The sequence below is a fragment of the Eubalaena glacialis genome, chromosome 8, assembly GCF_028564815.1.
Source record: "Eubalaena glacialis isolate mEubGla1 chromosome 8, mEubGla1.1.hap2.+ XY, whole genome shotgun sequence".
NCBI lineage: Eukaryota > Metazoa > Chordata > Mammalia > Artiodactyla > Balaenidae > Eubalaena > Eubalaena glacialis.
This window is the reverse complement of record NC_083723.1, coordinates 86,954,157-86,972,766: the sequence shown is the minus strand read 5'-3', so window position 1 is coordinate 86,972,766 and position 18,610 is coordinate 86,954,157. Positions and strand designations below refer to the sequence as shown.

Below are 18,610 nucleotides of genomic sequence, written 5' to 3'. Positions count from 1 at the left end.
GCTAAGGATGAGTGTGACAGGAATGAGGGGTAAGGCAGTGCCTCTCCTTGGGGCCACTGGATTACCTAAGGACTCAAAACAAGGCAGATTCCCAGACCTCACACATGATGAAACTAATGAGTCTCAAAGGGAGGACTTCAGATGCCTATGGCAAAGTGGACAAACCATATCCCAGCTTTCTGGAAAGAACATTACTGCTGCTTTTCTAGCATTGTATCCAAACACTGGGGTCACTGATGAGTGGCCACAAGAAAACAGGCATGATTACTGGATTTATCCTTTACATCTTGACTCTGAAAAATTATTATCTATTGACTTTAATCCTTCCAGTCCCATTTTCATTGCTAAGCAACTGTTATGCAAGAGAAAAGTCTCTGTTGATAGACTGCCAGCTGAGATGATGCTAATGAAAAGCTTTGCAGTGTATGCAAAGGATGGACAATTTCTCATACGGAGTTTATCATCTCTGTCTCCCCACCACCAGCTCCCCCAGCCCAAGCATCTGGGATGAGACAGATGACCATCATGAATTATCAAATATTACATTAGCTGACACGTTTTGCATTGTAGACTCTACTACTTCAATTCTGAACATCTTTTCAACAAGACTGATCTCCGTTAACTAGATTTCCTGCCTAGGTGATATATATTTCTCTCAGGGGGAGAGACATTTTGATAAATAACCTGTCATTAAAATGCAGAGTTAAAGCCTCATTAATGAATTCCTGGTGTAAACAAATGCACCACCAAGTGATCTTTGATCATCACCCACCCTGAATATAGATAAAGTTTTTAAAAATATAATATTGCCTAGCATTCACTTGAGACTTTTTCATTTTCCACAGTAATCTCTAGCTCTGTCATTTATTATCTTTGGGACTGTTGGTGATTCCCTGAACATTTCTAAACTCTCCTTTCCAGACCTGGAAATGGAGACACTATATCTACATAACAAGTCTTTGTGATGATTATGTAAAATAATGTGTAATCCTCCCAAATGCCATGCCTGGTACATAGCCAGCACCCAGGAAAGAGCACCATTCCCTCACACCCTTGCCACTTAGTATATAGTTCAAAATGAGCAACATCTATACACCTGGGGACTGGTTATAAATGCAGAGCCCCAGGCCCCACTCTTAATTAGGATGTACCTAATCAGAGTCTGCATCTGTACATAATCCACAGATGATCTATTAAAATTAAAACGCACATTAAAATTTAATAAATGGGGCTCCTGTAATGCTCCAAGATTAAGAACTTAGTCACTTAGTCATCAGATTTTTACTAAGCCCTCCTGTGTGCTGTGTAGGTGCTGGGAATATGGTTGTTAACAAAACAGAACAGTCCTCTCTTCATGAAAGATACAGGGAAAGAGCTTTCTCCTGGACCCCCATACCGGCCAGCATTCCACATGCTTGGAAACAGAGGTTCCTCAGCACGTTCTTATCCTCAGAGCAACAATAAATGCAATAAAAAAGCAAAAAGTTCAGTTAACCTGAACACTCTACATCAACATGGCAGTTGGTCACCTTACTGAGAAACCTCCTAGGTATCTCTCCTTGTTTGGCACTTCTCATCAGCAGTTCAAGGAATTTACTGAGACTTTGTAATTCCCTGACGTTTCTTAAAAATGAAGGTCCAGTTTTGGTCCAGGGCCTTCTTTGCCTTCTCCATATGAAGTTAGTCTCCACTAGAGAAGATACAGTGGGAGGGAGAGTGGAGGCAGAGGAAATGGTACTCTGGGATCTGCTTCCAGAAACATCCGATACAGCATCGTGCATTTAATGGCTACGTGCCATCATGTGTGCTTCTGAGAGAGCTGGCGTTTTTATCTAGTTTTCAAGAACTGTGGTAAGGTCTTAACTTACACCCAATGTTAGACTACTGCAAAGGGCATGCCTACCTTGAGATTTTAGCATTTTCCAGAGTAGGCAGAGGGCGCATCCGCTCCCAGATCCATCTCCGTGGATAAGCTCCCCAACCTGGGCAGCTCACCATCCTGGAAATCTGACCGACCTCATGCAGGCGAATATGTTATTATACAAAGAGCCCAGAATTTACAACCAGATAGACCTGTATTCCTATCTCAACTCAGACATAGAATAGCTGTGTAAACTTGAGCAAATGAAATAACCGTTCAGGTTTAGTTTGCTTTTGTGTAAGGTAGCAGTAACTAAACCGTGGGCTCTATGTAAGGATAGAGACAGTGCTTGTCGTGTAGTAAGGACTCCGATACCTGTTAGCTGACACCTTCCCATCGCCACCACCATCACTGTATGTAAAGCACCTACTACATTCTTCCAGGGCTTATGATAGATGGATAATAAATGTTTATTCTTTTTCAATGTCTAACCCTCCCCATCACCAGCTGAGCCTGTGCATCACTTTGAGTTCCTCACAGGAAGCTATGGTAGAAATGCATCTCCTTATCACAGTTTCCTTTTATCAGAAATAAAAACGTTATAGAGTCACTGATTAAATCTGCAGTCTCACTAGTCACATGAAAATCTCTGCTCTCATTTCTATACTGTATTTGAGCTATTGCATCACAAATATCACTTTTCATATGAGATTTACAATTTTACACCCTGTGGCAGAGCAAATGACAGTTGAGGGTCCCTGTCCCTTGAGGGTAGACACGAGACCTATCTGTTCTCCACTCTGACAGCCTCAGTCCGGCACCAAAAGATGACTGCTCACCTCAAAGACTCTTTTTTGTCTCTTGCTGACTCATCGTCCAACTGGTTATGAGCTAAACAGAGGCAACAATTTTTTTTTCCCTTCAGGAAATGCCAGCTTGAGCAGGTGATGTCCTTTTTCTTCATCTCCACCACACCTCCCAAACAGAGGAAGGAGCATGCCACTTGGCTGACAAGGCCATTTTTTCACTGACACTTTAAATATACCACCAGCTCCCCTCAGCTTCTAAGACAACTCAGTTAGAGTTTTGGTTCTTAGTTCCCCTCCCCACAAGTGTATGTTTGTCAAAATGACCAGTGACTTCATAGTGCTGACCAGAATTCAGATTTCTCTTTTTAAATATCTGCTAATCATCAAGGAGCTACCAAATGTTCTATGAAACTCCTGTGATTTCTATTGCATCGCTGAAAAACTGGTCATTAGCAGAGCTTCTTTGACTTTACAAATAAAGGAAATACATTACGTACCAAATCCAAAGAGATCGCTCATGATCTTTCAAGAGCTTTAATTCAAGTGTTCCAAAGAACAAACGGCAATTTATATGCCTATTTTTAATTATGGTCCCAGGCAGGAAGGGAACTGACCAACCTACCATAATACCCTGCTTGGACCACCCAGTCTAAATCAGAGAAGAAGTAGAGACCACTGTCTGGTATTGCATTTATTCCAAGAAAGCAAAATTTCACCCTGAGATAAGCAAACTAAAAAGGGTCACTCTGTCTAGCACTGGTCATAATACAGGTAAGACCTTAAACTCTTGCCTGTGAGTTACTGACTCTTCCTGTAAGTGTTATAATTCTTATGTCTACAGATATTCAGTGACTGGTAAGCCTCAGAGACACAATAATCATATGAGAAAATATCCTACGTTATGGGATCAAGCCTCCAAGGGGAGTAGAAGAATCACCATTCCTTCTCATTTTGAAAAATAGTCATTAATTCTGATGACTAATTTATGTCCATCTGTTCCATGAAGTATAATATCTATCACCACCTCTCCCTTTCTCTAAGGGCCATAGTTTTTAGTTTGGTAGTTAGTAATGCACATAAAATTCAAATCAAAATGGAAACAGCCTAGACTAACTTTAAGCCTCGTAAGACTAGCATTGAATCACACTAGAGGAAACATGGGTATGAGAAAGTCTGGTCTTTTTAATATGGAGCTCTTAACAAACATTCCTCTCCAGGAACACGATCTTGGCTTAAACTGTGTTTCATTTATAAGCTCAAATTTGCTTTTCCACTGTCGATTTTCCAGATCTCCAGATCACTGTAATTCCTTTCTGAACGTTCTCTTGGCCAGTGAAGGCACAAGTTTAGATTCAATTTGTCACTCAACCTTCTCTGCAAATGTGAAGAGTCAAAAAGTGTTATGAGGAACTTCCTACCCCTGCTGGGTCAGAGGATGTGTGAGTGGTCCAGGTCAGGTGCATGGCTTGCTGTCTATCTCTTTAATACAACCCTTTCTCAGGTCTTGACTGGGCTTGGTTCCCATTGTCTAACAGGCCTGGGAATTACTTAACATCTGACTGAGATTTTCTTTCATTCTTTCTTTTCTTTCTCTTTTTAACATTTGTATAGCATAAGGTGAAACCAAACTGAAAATAAGGGAGAAGCAGGAGAAAGGATTGAAAAGTTCATTGAGGATTTGCGTGAAGCAAAGGAATGCAAATAGAATGGAAGCCAGGTCACCTCTGAAGTCGCAGAGGAGCCTAGGAGGCTGACATCTTACCTGGGCTGGACCTTTCTGCATCAGTGTTGATTTTTGTATTAGAAACCCTGTGGGGCTGCAAAGTAGAGATGAGACAAATAGTACGAAAGAACAAAAAGCACTGAGGGGGCTCAGTGGGGGTGACATTGACTTTGTATTTGAAGAAACCCTTCCAATGCCTGGTGCTCCATTAAGGGTAATTGGTTGGATGTTCAGATTGGAAATGGCTCAGAGAGAGAATCAGCATAAAGTTAGAAAGTAGAACAGCAGGACCCAAAAAACAAATAGGAAAGTGACCCATTCTCTCCCGACCAAGGGGCAGAAAGAACAGTCTGAACCAGGCATGGGGAATGCATGACAGGTGAGCCAGGATGAGCAGGGCTGGGCCGGAGCAGTATGGCACACCCAGGGAGACACGAGGGACCCACAGGTGCTTCAAAGTGTCAGATCCAGAGGGAAAGGTGAAGCACCCAGAATTGAACCTGAAGCAGAAAATCCGGTTCCGAGGTCATGCCTAAAATACAGAACAGCCAAGTAAACTGAAGCTAGAGCCAGGCAAGCTTCCCCAAGGCTCTGTCTTTTACGGGGTACCTAGGGCCAACGGCAGGAAACTGTGAGGTCTGCAAGCTGGTTCAGCAGAACAAATAAGCCTTCCTAAGGGTTAGTGTGGTTTCAGTATCACTGTAATTCTGAGCTTCCTATCAGAAGAGCAGATACATACCATTCCTTCAGAGAGATACACCGTTTACCAGCATGAAGCAATCTCTCCCTTGAGACCACACGTGGAGGACACAGTGGACAATATCCTTGATTTGAGTTTCACAAGAAATGCAAAGGCCATTTTCCATTAGCTGCTTCTTCTAGCAACCTCCAATAAAACCCAGGCATAAAGTATAAGAGAGTGGCTCAGTGGTGGCCATTCTGGCAGGGAAAAAGCCAACAGGAATTGGTGATCCAGTATAGGACTCCAAACCACCAGCAGGAATTGTTTCCTGTGCTCTGAGAAGGACAGCAGTATTTGCAGCCCCTCTGGGAACAAGGATTGGGTAGCAAGTGTGGACGGCCTGGCGCAATATTAGGACTAATTACAAAAGCAGCAAAGTATTGATTCAGCTCTGGGAAAGTCCAGCTTCTCTCATCCAGTTAAAGCCCCTAATAGCATTTCTATTGCTTCCCTTGGGGCAAAAGAGAGATAAACAAAGAGGGCAAGAGGGAACAGATCCCTGCCCTTGAGTTTTTGTGAAGTGAAGAGGAAAGAACTAGAGGAATCTCAGCTGTGCCGGTTCCCCTCTCTGGACACCAGGGAAATGAGGACATGGGCTACACTGGGAGTGGTAGGTTTCACATTTTTCTCTCTGGAGGCTCTCTAGGGATTTGAAGTTTCCTTGAGGAGTTCTTATTGATTGTATGATATTATAATGTAGAGTTCATTATGCCTTTGCCTTGGAGCAACTGACATTCCTGGTCTCATCCCTGTTGAAGGACAGTTTTATTGCTGTTTATCATTTTGGGGCTCATAACGTTTTCCTCTGTAGCCATACTCACTCTAAATGTGATGTCCAGATCATTTTAGGTAATTATATTTCTGACGAACTGTGTGAGTTTTAATGATGATTGCTTGACATATGCAGGCAGTGTCTGGAAATGGCAGCCAATGAAAGGAGATGTTAACAAAATGCTTAATATTTTCCTCCTACTCCTGAAATTCTGTCCTCCTTGCCACTGAGAAATGAGATGGACTTAAATCGATGTTGAATATTTTAGAGCTCACCCTTCCCCACCACCCTACGCACTCTACAAGCCACACTCATCCAACACTCTCACACGTTTGTCTTCCTGAGTTAGAGAAAAAATAATGACACAATGGAAAGATTATCTCTGTTCAGAAAGCCCCCGGCAGAGGCAGACGTGGCTGGGTAAGCATGAGCCTGGGAGGAGCATCCTTCACAGCCCTTGCTCTTGGGTGTTGACTGTTGCTCAGGAAAGCATGTCTCTCACCCTCTGTGTGTGTGTGTGCACGCCCCGCAGTCATGGAGGAGTGGCAGAGGAGCGGAGGGCAGCCCTGGCAGCTCATTGAACCTGTGGATGGATTCCACCCTAGTGAGGTAAGTGCAGTCACACGATGGTTGCTGAGGGCAGTCTGTTACGTTATCTTTGTAATATAATTATGCACCCATGCATTCGTTTTTATCCTGTTTTATTCCAGAAAGAATTTGAGGTGATGTGCACACATGTGTAAGATAGAAGATAAATAAATATAAATTAAATTGATAAAATATAAATAAAATAATAAAGTGAAAATCAGAGTAAAAAGAAAATAAGGTAGAAATGATACCTGAATTCCTGACTTAATGTCTACAATTCACAATGTGTCCCAGGAAGTCCTAAGAAACTGCCTGCAAGGGCCCACGAAATCAGCTCCATGCTTCCTACGCAGCTGATGCAAAGAAGGGCATAAGTCATAGCCTTAAGAAGATAAAAAATAAATTAAGTACTCAAAAAAAAAAAAAAAATCAGAAGGACTCCTGGAAGTGAACCCTGTGAGAAATTTCTTCTATGGATCCTTCTAGAAAAAAAGGAGAACCATACGAGAGGAGAACAGTGTCCTTAGCAATATCCTGCAGTAAGAGCTGTTTCTCATTTAGGATTCCGAGGAACAATCTGGAAAGTAGTTCTACTCTGGCCTCTTCACAGAGCAAGGGGAGCTAGATGGTGGGATTCTGTCCCCTCCCCCTCCCCCATCCATTGTCCTGGCTGCAGCCAGGGAAGTTCCACTTTTATCTGTTCTACATACTGGACTTGCTCATGATATTTCTTTGTATAAAAAATAGAAAAAGAAGTGGGGGAGTAGCTCTGCTGCTTCTAACATTTTGAAAGCCAGTCCCCTGCAGGAGGGATGGGCCATTTACCCACAGGCAATCCTCTGTGGCTATCGTCTGTCTGACGCAGCCTTTGTGGCATTGACAAGGGTCCAAACGTGAGAAGCACTCCTTGTAGCCTTGATCTACATGGTCAGCCAGGCCACAGGGAGGGCTGATCATCCCCTAAGAAGCATGAAGGGAACCATAGTCCTCCCTCCCCCTGAGCTCTAGGTCCCATGAGTACCCATGGGCAGGGCTAAGAACTGTCTCAAAAGAAAAGGAAGAGGGACTTCCCTGGTGGTGCAGAGGTTAAGAATCCGCCTGCCAATGCAGGGAACACGGGTTCGAGCCCTGGTCCAGGAAGATCCCACATGTCGCGGAGCAACTAAGCCCGTGCGCCACAACTACTGAGCCTACACTCTAGAGCCCGCGAGCCACAACTACTGAGCCCATGTGCCACAACTACTGAAGCCCAAGCGCCTAGAGCCCATGCTCCGCAACAAGAGAAGCCACCGCAATGAGAAGCCTGCACAACGCAATGAAGAGTAGCCCCCGCTCACCACAACTAGAGAAAGCCCGCATGCAGCAATGAAGACCCAATGCAGCCAAAAATTAAAATTAATTAATTAATTATTTAAAAAAAAAAAAAAAAAGAAAAGGAAGAGTGCCACTCCATGATCAGATGGATGGACAGTAGAGTCTCACAGATGCTGGGTAAATTTTAAAATGAGTATTAAATGCGCATCTTACCGTGTTAAGTAACAACAACCCAAACAATCTAAGTAATGCACCTCAGAATATCTGTTTCCTGTGTATCACTTGGATGGGTTGATCCAAGAGAATTATTGGCTAGAAGCTGGTTAAATATTAGAGTTTGCCCCCCCACCAAAAAAAAAAAATGATGTCTTTGGTTTTAGAATAGTTAATGTGGAGACCTGCTTTCTGGCAATAATTAGGTAGTAGTTCTTGTCATTCTTTGTACATTACAGAATTTTACCCTTCTGATTCTATAGAGAATGGGGACGAGAGGAGATGGTCAGAGAGGGAGCAATGAGGAACAAACTAAAAAGAAGAGGGTCAAAGACAGCTTTGTTGTATCCCTCGGGACATATTTGTCTGATCTATCAAAAGACTATTCTGTCCCTGACTCTTAAAATAGTATTAGGGTTCAAGGTCTGTCAAATTGGGGCTCTTTCTTGCACTCAAACAGCTTCGCCGTTAACTGATTGTTGAGAACAGAGTCAAAAGCTGAAAATCGGTGTGTCATAATCTTATGTTGTTCCTGAGAGATTTGTTCACATGCTAAGAGTGGGTGATAGAGTGGGCCAACAGTGGTGGAGCCACATCTAAAGTGGGTGACAATGGATAGATATGCCTAAAGCCTGCCTAGTTATCATGTATGTTGAGCTGAGCAGTCCAGATGGCAAATTGCCATCCTAGAATGTCTATTGAGTGCCTACCCGGTATCAAACACAGTGAGAAGGCTGAACAGGAAACCACCCCTGCCGGTTAAGGAGATTATAGGGTAGAGTGGGAGAATGACAAATAGATAATTAAATGTAAAAAGTAGTCAATGCCTCCAATTGTGCAAGCACAGATGCTATGGGAGCATTATGGGGGACGGAATGGGAGAGAGGGGTGCAAGAAAAGATTTTCAGAGGAGGGAACTCAGAACTAAGACCGTGAACTAGTCAAGTGAAAGGCAGAGGGGAGGGGCTGCAGAAAGTGTTCTGAGCTGAGGAAATTGCAAGGGCAAGGACCTGAATACGAAAGGAAGCATGGCACATTGGAGGTAATAAAAGTGCTTCAGTGTGGCGGGGACATAGAACATGAGAGTGGAGTGGAGAGAGAAAGAGCAAGAGAGATATTCAGGGACAGGTCACATAAGGTCTGAATAGGGTTTGACCTTTTCAACTGTGGAGAACAGAGAGCCGTTGAAGGTTTTTCAGCAAGAGGGAAAAATACCTAAACTTGTTCTCTGAAAAGATACCTGTGGTAGCAGCATGAAGAACGGTTTGGTCTAGCAGGGGTGTGGACACTCCCGTGCACAAGAGGGTCATGGCCTGAACAGAGGTAGTGAGAGTGAGGAGAAAGAGAAAGGCCTGTATTGGAGAGATTCAGAGAGTTGAATCAACAGAACATGGTCATTTATTGGCTGTCAAGGTGAAAGAGAAAGAGATGCTAAGCATCACACTTCTTTTGTGACTTGGGAAACTGGATAGATGATTTCATTGCCTGCTGAGGTCAAGAACACCTTTAGGGTGATAGGGTGGTTTGAGGAGGAGTTTGGCACATGTTGGATTTAAAGAGCCTCTAGGATGTCCAAATGGGGATGTCCTTGCAGCAGATAATATACGAGCTTAGAGCTCAGGAAGGGATCTGAGCTGGAGATACAGATGTGAGCACCATCAGGACAGGGTTGTGACTTGAAGCCTTGAAGAGGGGCCGCTGGATGTCCCTGCATACTCGCCTCCCGACGGTGTGCCCTACAGCAGAAGCAGTGTTAAGGGATCCTTCTAGATCATGGGGCAGCTATGGGAGTCCACATCTTCTCCATCTTGAAAGAGTCAGATGGGCAAGGCTGAGTCTCAGGACCTCATCCTTATGGCACAGACATAATACCAACCAAAAGAGTAGACTCGGACCTTTTTCAAGTGCCCCCTCACCAATCCTGTACATCTGAGCAAAAACAGTTGATACTGGCCCCTCACCACCAAAGGGTGAGCAGGCTTTATTTTATTGGCCTATTTCTTCCTAAAACCCTGCTAGAGAAGCAGGGGGGAGTGGGTAACCACTATTGATTCAACTGCTCCAGTTTTCTTAGGCAGACAAGTTTAAGTATAAATATGGGCTATGTTGAACAGTTCAAATTTATGATTGATAGATATTAATTTTTGAGCCAGATTATATTCACCATCTAAATTCTTTACTTATATTTTAATGGAAAATAAATGAGCATATAAAAATTCCTGTATATCAATAGACTGACAACCGCTTTACTTTTTCATCTCATTTCCAAAATGTAGAACCAGAATTTTAAGAAATATATATAATGCTAGACTTGCTGATTGATTGGATTTGGTGGGTGGGAGTGAGATGACTCACAGGATTCAACAACAGGATGAAGGGAGGTTAAAATATAAAGTCAAGGAACTCAGAAGAAGGAGCAGATTTGAACATTCTGAATTTGGGGTGCCTGCACACTATCCAGCCATTAGATCATATTTATGGGTTCTGATCTCAGGAGACACAGGTTTGGGAATCACCAGCTTCTAGCTGAGAGCAGGAGACACTGGCAGGGATGAGATTGGCCCAAGGGATCAAATTATGAAGAAAAATAAAGATCAAAGAGAATTAAGACTGAGAAGGTATTTTAGTTATCTATTGTTGCATACCAAATGACTTAAAAACCACACACATTCCTTTTTCTTTTTAACTTTTTATTTTATATTGGAGTATAGCCGATTAACAATGTTCTGATAGTTTCAGATGCACAGCAAAGGGACTCAGCCGTACATATACATGTATCCTTTCTCCCCCAGACTCCCCTCCCATCCAAGCTGCCACAAAACATTGAGCAGAGTTCCCTGTGCTATACAGTAGGTCCTTGTTGGTTATCCTTTTTAAATATAGCAGTGTGTACATGTCAATCCCTAACTCCCTAGCTATCCCTTCCCCCCACCCTTCCCACCCACCCCCCCGCCCCGGTAACCATAGCTTCGTTCTCTAAGTCTGTAGTCTGTTTCTGTTTTGTAAATATGTTCATTTGTATCATTTCTTTTTAGATTCCACATATAAGCAATATCATACGATATTTCTCTTTCTCTGTCTGACTTACTTCGCTCAGTATCACAATCTCTAGGTCCACCCATGTTGCTGCAAATGGCATTATTTCATTCTTTTTAATGGCTGAGTAGTATTCCATTGTATATGTGCCACATCTTCTTTATCCATTCCTCTGTCGATGGACTTTTAGGCTGCTTCCATGTTTTGGCTATTGTAAACAGTACTGCAGTGAACTTTGGGGTGCATGTATCCTTTCAGACCATGTTTCTCTCCAGATATATGCAGGAGTGGGATTGCAGGGTCATACGGTAGCTCTATTTTTAGTTTGTTATGGAACCTCCATACTGTTCTCCATAATGGCTGTACCAATTTACATTCCCACCAACAGTGTAGGAGACACATTTCTTATCTCACAGTTTCTGTGGCCAGGAATCCAGGCACAGATTAGCTGGGTATCCTGCTCCACTGAGTCTCCCAAGTTGCCATCAAGGTGTCTGCCAGGGCTGGGTCTCATCGGAAGGCTTGACTTGGAAGCTCACATTTGTTGGCAGAATGTAGTTCCTTGAGACCTGTTGAACTGAGGGTCTCAGCTCCTAATCGGTTGTTGCTCAGAGGCCACCTGAGCAACCTGCTTCATCAATGAGTGCAAAATGGCAACAGAGAGAGTCTGCCAGTTATGTCAGTCACTGTTGTACGTAACCTAATCACAGAGTAACATTCCATCACCTTTGCCATATTTTAGAAGTTAAAAGCAAATTACAAGTCCTACCACACTCAAAGGAGAGGGATTACGCAGGTATGACTACCACAAAGTGGGAACCATTGCCCATCTCAGCAGGACCCGCTGGAAAGAAGTCCTAGGAGATCGCTAGATGCCTCCAGAGAGAGCAGGTGTATCCGAGAGTTGGGAATAGCAGTCAAACTGCTGACAAAATGCAAAGAAAGTTTTTCTTAGAAAAGAAATGTCATTGCAAAGACCTGAGACCCAGATTTGTGGCCTGTTGAAGCTGTAGCAATTCTACCTGTTCAAACACCCACTTTTTAAAATCTTTGCAAAGTTAAGTATCTGAAAAGGCACGTAAAAGATCTCTGGGCCTAAAATCAGACAATAGTAAACAGAAAACGTTGAAAGAGCCACGAACATACATCAAGTCTGCTTTCCTTGGCTATGCTGAGACCACCTAGCTAAACATTCCTGACACCTCCTGCCTTAGAAGCTTCGCCCAACAAAGCTCTCTGCAAAACAGCGTCCTCTCCTCTCCTCATGGAAGTAGCAACCCAAACCGATCCTCTTAAAACTCTTCCTACAGGCAGTGAATTTTCCATGACCTCAATCCCCTCTTCTTTCTTGATCCCTGACCCTTATACACTGCTGGTGGCAGACATCAGATATATAATCAGTGGATTGGCTTTAAATAAGTGAACAGTCTCCAGGTCTTTATTTGTCTCAACATGTAAGCCCCCGGGACCCAAGGTCCTTGAAAGACTGGTGGAGCCCCTCAAAAAAGGCAGTTAAGCTGGCAGTGGGGAGAGAGAGGAGGGAGGGCCTCCTGGGCCAGGGAACCCTCAAATACACTCACTTAGGCTGGCCCTCCCGTGCATCAGGGACCAGGTTTGTTTAGTTTGCTTTATACACCAACTGGCAGCAGTGGTTTTGGTGGTGGCACCCTGAACCAGCACAGACAGGCTAGAGCTGGAAATGTAACATTTTAAATACATCTTACACCACTGTCATGTTGTAAGTTTACAAATTTAAAATTAATTGGGACCCAAAGTAACCAGATCCAATAGACTGTGTTTCTGGACAGATTAAGAGGCCAGAGAAGTAAAACTGTGCCTTCCCTGTGGTGAGGGCTTCCCTGCAGGTGTTTAAAAGCAATCTTACAAGACAGCCTGGAATTGTTCTCCCTTCAAGAAAAATAAATTCACAGTAGATTTTTTACTTTGGTCTGGTAGAACCCCAGAGTTAAATTTAGCAAGAGTTCAACTTAAAAGGTATCAGTCATGATAAGTTGTTGGTGAAATCTATATACTCTTGCTCTGAATTGCATTTATTCTTTAAAAATATTACAAAAATGTAGTTACTGTTCCGGGTTTATTTTTATGATTGTCTTACTAAAGAGTTCCATTTTTGTAGCAAAATACATACAGTTAGCTTACAAAGTGGGAATGTGGAGGAATCACAGATGATGTCCAGCTATGACCACTGCTGGGTTTCTATCATGTCTGGATATGTGAGCAGATCATGAGCATGTGGGCTGGATCTGACATGGTATATTTTCTTGGAGGACCCGGTACTCTCCCGGTGAAGAACTCATCATAAATACAAATATGGTTAGGCAAAGAAGCGTGGCGCAATTTTAAATTGTCATTAGAAGGGAGAGAAATTCTAGAAGCCATATGGTGGCTGTCACCAAGGGCTGAATCAAGAAATGGCACCAGGTCCCTACCCTCCAACTCCCCTCTCCGTGGACTCATGCCTGAATCCTAGGGATATCAGGGGCTGCAAGTAAAAACTGAAAAAGCTGCTTCACCAAAAACTTATATAAGACAATGGGGTGTTAAGTTGCCCTACTTTGTCACCCCTTCTATGAGAGTTTCAAAGAGAAAACTTCACAGTGGACCAATGACCATCACATGGTTTTGCCACCATGAGGGCTTCCGAGTAGCAGCAGTAGACAGATGGGTGGGTGGCAACGCCCCACAGAAGCACTGGGCTGCAGGGATGCCTGCAGAACAGCACCAGTGCCCATCAGATGTAGACTTACCCAGAGGAAGGGCCACACCTGCTAGAACTGAGTGGCACCTAGACAAAAGCAGCACCGCCAATGTGGCAACCATCTGGACTCTGCAGCTGGGGCCCTGCAAGAGCACAGGCAGCTGAGTCAACTGCAAAGGAAGAGACAAGGAAGGGCCTAACCCTGTTAACCAGAATATTCCACTTAACCAGAACTCCACATTCCCTAGCGTTCTGCTGGACCAGATTTCTTTCCGTGCGCGTGTCTAGTAGGGTTAGTAAATGAGGCAGCCTGTGAACCCCTCCTGGGCTGCAGATGTTGGGCACACTGGCAGCAGGAAACTGTCTCCACCCCTGTCTTGAGGACAAATGTTAGGGAGATGTGTGCGAAAAAAATGCATCAGTGAAATAATTTAGCTTGCATGTATCTGATGGACTATCGTGCAGCAAATAAAAACGATACAGATCTACTTTTAGTGGCACAGAAATATGTTTGTAATATAGAGCAAAGTAAATAAAAAGCAGATTAGAGATTGTCGGGATGATTACTCAACTGAATGCATTTGTCAACACTCACGGAACTGTTTACCAAAAAGAGTTCATTTTACTGTGTGTAAATTATACCTCCAAAAGAGCAGGTTATAAAATATTTACAGAGGGATCAAATGTGTGTGTGTGTGTGTGTGTGTGTGTGTGTGTGTGCGCCTCAGAAAGGCTCAATGTTAACAGTGACTATCTCTATTATAATTAAGACAAATTTTATTCTGTTTTTCTTTTTGCTTAACTGTCCTTTAATTTTTTCCCAAATGAATAGATATTGCTTTAATATTTTTAATTGTGAAAAGGGAAGCACAAAAGATATTTGTGTTCAAGGAACACCTCGCTTGGAGTAATGAGGATGACTGGGCCTTGCCCTGTGCAGAGCATCATGGGAGTTACAAGAGGAGGTTGGTTATAAGAAGCCCACAATAGGTGCTCAGTAAATGTTTCTCAGACGAATGAATAATTATAGTGGGTCATTTTATCACAAGTGTCTAGTTTAGTAATAACAATACCATTTTAGATCCAAAATATTGGCAATGCACACTCATGAATATTTTAGTCTCCATTAGAGTGACAGCCAACTAATTGCTTTCAAACCAAACAGTTACCACATACTCAAATCTGAGCTCTTTTATTTTAACTTTCCTCTGCTTATCCTCACCCCCATCTCCTCCTTTATTAATTCACATTGGGAAATAAATGACCACAAATGTATTGGTACCACATAATTGTTAGGAAGACTGCTTAAGTGTATCAAAGTGAAGGGCAAAAAACAAAAAAGAAGAACCAGTAATTTTCCACAGACTTGGAAGCAGCCTACTTTGTTGAGAAGTAGCAGGAAAAACAGCCCAAAACCAGTCCTCTGTTTTTGAAGACATGACTGCTTATAGTGTGAGAGATGATCAGACCCTTCCTGGAAACCTGCTGGCTTGACAATCAGCCTCTTTAGGTCTGAGAGGTGTGTGTGTGTGTGGTATGTGGTATGTGGTACGTGTTGTGTGTGTTGGTGGCAAGTGGGGTGTGTATGTGTGTTAGACACCACATGGATATGATCAAGATTACATTGTTGGATGGATGGAATTTGGGGTCCACCTCAGAAGGCTCAGGAACATATTAAAATACTGGGGATATTTAATGTATCGACTCAACCAGTTCTATTTTTTTCTAACAACTGCTAATATCTTGCACACAATTTAGACCCAGAAAAGTCTTCAGATCATTTACTCATTTTGCAAATGAGAGAATTTCAGCCCAGAGAAGAAGGCTGAAGAGGGCTGGCCAGCATCACACAGGGAGCTGGCTGCACTGCTTGTTGGAATGATGAACAGCATGTGCCCTTTGAAGACAATGTCCATGTGCTTCTGCATAAAGTCAGGGACATCCCTGAGCATCTGCCCTCAACAATGTGTTCCCCTCTGAGGCCTTCAGCAGTCACGTTTCTCTTACCATTCAGCATTAACCCCCCCACACACCCCTCCCATGGAGATGTAGCCATCTGGGGCCTGAAGGCCTGCCCAGGGCCCATTTGCTAAATGAGGGCATTATCTGCAGAGAAAGACTCCTCATCAAAGGCATGTTAATGACAAGCCAGAGGACCGAACAACCAAGAATGGATCCTGCTGACATTGTGAATAAAGGGACATACAACAATGCAACCAGAGAGCGGGCATCAGGCCAGGAGAGAGAGGAACAAGCCTATTGTGAATTAAGCCTGTACATTCCACACCCTGGCACTCCAACCACTCTCTCCGTGCCCACAGCCTCCTTCAGGATCCCAGCCCTGCCAGGGGACCGGTTCAGCTCCATCTCCCAGGCACCCGTAGTCCCCCTCTATGACTTTCTCTTCCACATCTCTAAGCTTTTGCATGTGCTGTGTCCTCTGCCACATACACTGCTTTCCTCATGATCCATCTGGTGAATTCCTCCTTGAAAATTCAGCTCAGCCATCACACTCTTCAGAGAGGACCTATCCTTTCTTCGCACCCAGCAGAGTTGCCACCTCTTCCCCTTCCAGCCGTGTGCATCCCTCACAGTCCTCCCTGTGGGCTTGGTGGTGTCATTCTGCATGTCTGGGTCCCTCACTAGACTGGGAGTTCCTTCAAGGAAGGATTCATCCTGTTCACCTCCAAAACCCAAGCCTTAAGCCTGCAGCAAGTGTTAGCTATCCACAGGTAAGTGAATAAATGCCTTTTTGAGAAAGTGTATTTGCTGTCTATTACTAAATAACAAATTACCACAAATGTAGCAGCTTAATACAATACACACTTGTTGTCTCAGTTTCTTTGGGTCAGGAGTGCTGGCATAGTTTAATTGGGTTCTCTACTTAGAGTCTCAGAGGCTAAAATCTACATTCTCACCAGGAGACTCAAATGGGGAAGATTTGATTTCAGACTCACTTGAGTTGTTAGCAGAATTTATCTCCTTGTGGTTGTAGGACTGAAGACCCAACTTCTTACTAGATGTCAGCTGAAGGCCACCCTCTGTTCCCTGCCATGTGGGCTTTCCAACATGGCTTCTTACATCATCAGCCCATCAGCGAGTCTCCAGAGCAAGTCTGCCAGCAAAGCAGAGCCTTAGATAATGTAACATAATCACCGAAGGGACATTCTTTCACCTTTACCATGTTCTATTGCTTAGAACCAAGTGATAGGTCCCGTCCACATCAAGGGAAGGGGATCATACAAAGACCCAAAGGTAGGAATCCTGGGAAACCATCCTAGAGTCTGTCCACCGCACAAGGAATAGAGTAAATCCTGCTGGTAACTTCTTTACTTTGTTTTAATTTCCCTTTTACTCCTCCTTTGGGTTCTCTCTTGCAGGTGGCTTTACAGCTGTTGGCAGATCGCTTCTGGAAGAAGGTGCAGCTCCAGTGGCCCCAGATCCTGGGAAAGGAGAATCCATTCAACCCCCAGATTGAGCAGGTGTTTGGAGACCAAGGGGGGCACTAAGTCCTCAGGGACCTGCTCCTGGGGAGCTCAGGAAGGCAGAAACTTGGGTAAACTCATTCAAGAAACGGTTATGGGGGCGGCTGTGTCACAAACTCACAGGCCCCTCTTCAGCAGCATCTTTGCAAAGTGCTTTTCTCCCATTTAAGAGCCTAGTGTCACTCTCTTCACTTCCCCTTTCCCACTTTTGGGGATGGCTTCCCAAATAAACCACCGGCACCCAAATCTTTGTCTCAATAAAGACAAAATTATAATGACAGTGTGTGTATAATTGTGTATGCTTTATTATTTTATTATTTTTAAATTTATTTATTTATTCCTGATAGGGAGATATTAATACTTCTATTTTGGCTAGGCACCAGCGTGAACCAAATCTCCCACTCATCGTATCAATGATTGGAAGAACCTACCACAGACTAGCTTCTGGCTTTGCGCATTTCACACCTTGTTTCTCCTCCACGATCCACACACTTGCTCTGCCGGGAGCTGTAGGACACTCTCTCATACTGTGATCTGACCACTAGCCCTGTACCTTTGTCACGGTGCTGGTGGACAACAGGGGCGTACCTGGAAGCCCTTTCCTGCACCAGGATGGCTAGCGGTACCCTAACTGTGCACAGAAGTGACAGCTCACCACATAAATAGTCCAACCGAAGTCCAGCCTAAACAGATCTCCATTTCAACTTCCCCAAAATTCCCATGGCTTTTCCAGAGCCACTGGATATAAGGGAAATTGTGACAGAGAGGAAACAATAGTGTTTAAAATATCTTACTTTTGCAAATTTTACAAAGCATAGGACCATGTGAACTCATTGTTCGGGTCCCTTCCAGGGCTTTGGAAGGAACCCTAAAATTTAATCTTTCTTAGACTTATGGTAAATCCACCTCTGCTCACAAGATGAACTGGCCAGATTTGTGTGAGCTTCAGTTTGGGGGGCCAACACACTTAAAAGGTTGTGAACCCATTAATTTCTGTCACCTGGGCAGAATCCTTGGCTCAGCATGACCAGCACATGTCCCCAGGAGGCAGATCAACAGAGGACCAACAAGCCCCCAGGAGGCTGCTTGTTTCAAGCAGGAAATACAAATTCGGAGTATAGATTGAAGGTGTGAGATGTGGAGGTGTGGGGCTGTGGACACCTGCTAAATCCATCTCCTCCTGGTTTTGGTGTTCCAACATCTCATCTTATTTCTAAGGACTAAAATACCAATACTTGTTGTAGTGTTGTTTTGTTATTGTTTTTTAAATCTGAAATCTTAATCATTCAGTCTCAAAATATACCCAGAGAACAGTGCACTAAAATTTTGTATTCCTTTAGAAAATTCT

General features: G+C 43.6%; 1 protein-coding gene across 4 annotated transcripts in view; it reads left to right on the top strand.

The window, feature by feature from the left end:
• AOAH (acyloxyacyl hydrolase) overlaps positions 1-17,534 on the top strand; it is a 177,653-nt gene extending 160,119 nt beyond the window's left edge. For all 4 annotated transcript variants that reach the window (XM_061197922.1, XM_061197920.1, XM_061197921.1 and 1 more), the window contains 2 exons: positions 6,440-6,516; positions 17,158-17,534. In XM_061197922.1, coding sequence (XP_061053905.1) covers positions 6,440-6,516; positions 17,158-17,286 — 206 coding nt within the window. In that variant the 3' untranslated portion in view covers positions 17,287-17,534. The remainder of the gene's footprint in view (positions 1-6,439; positions 6,517-17,157) is intronic.
• The last annotated feature ends 1,076 nt before the right edge of the window (positions 17,535-18,610 follow it).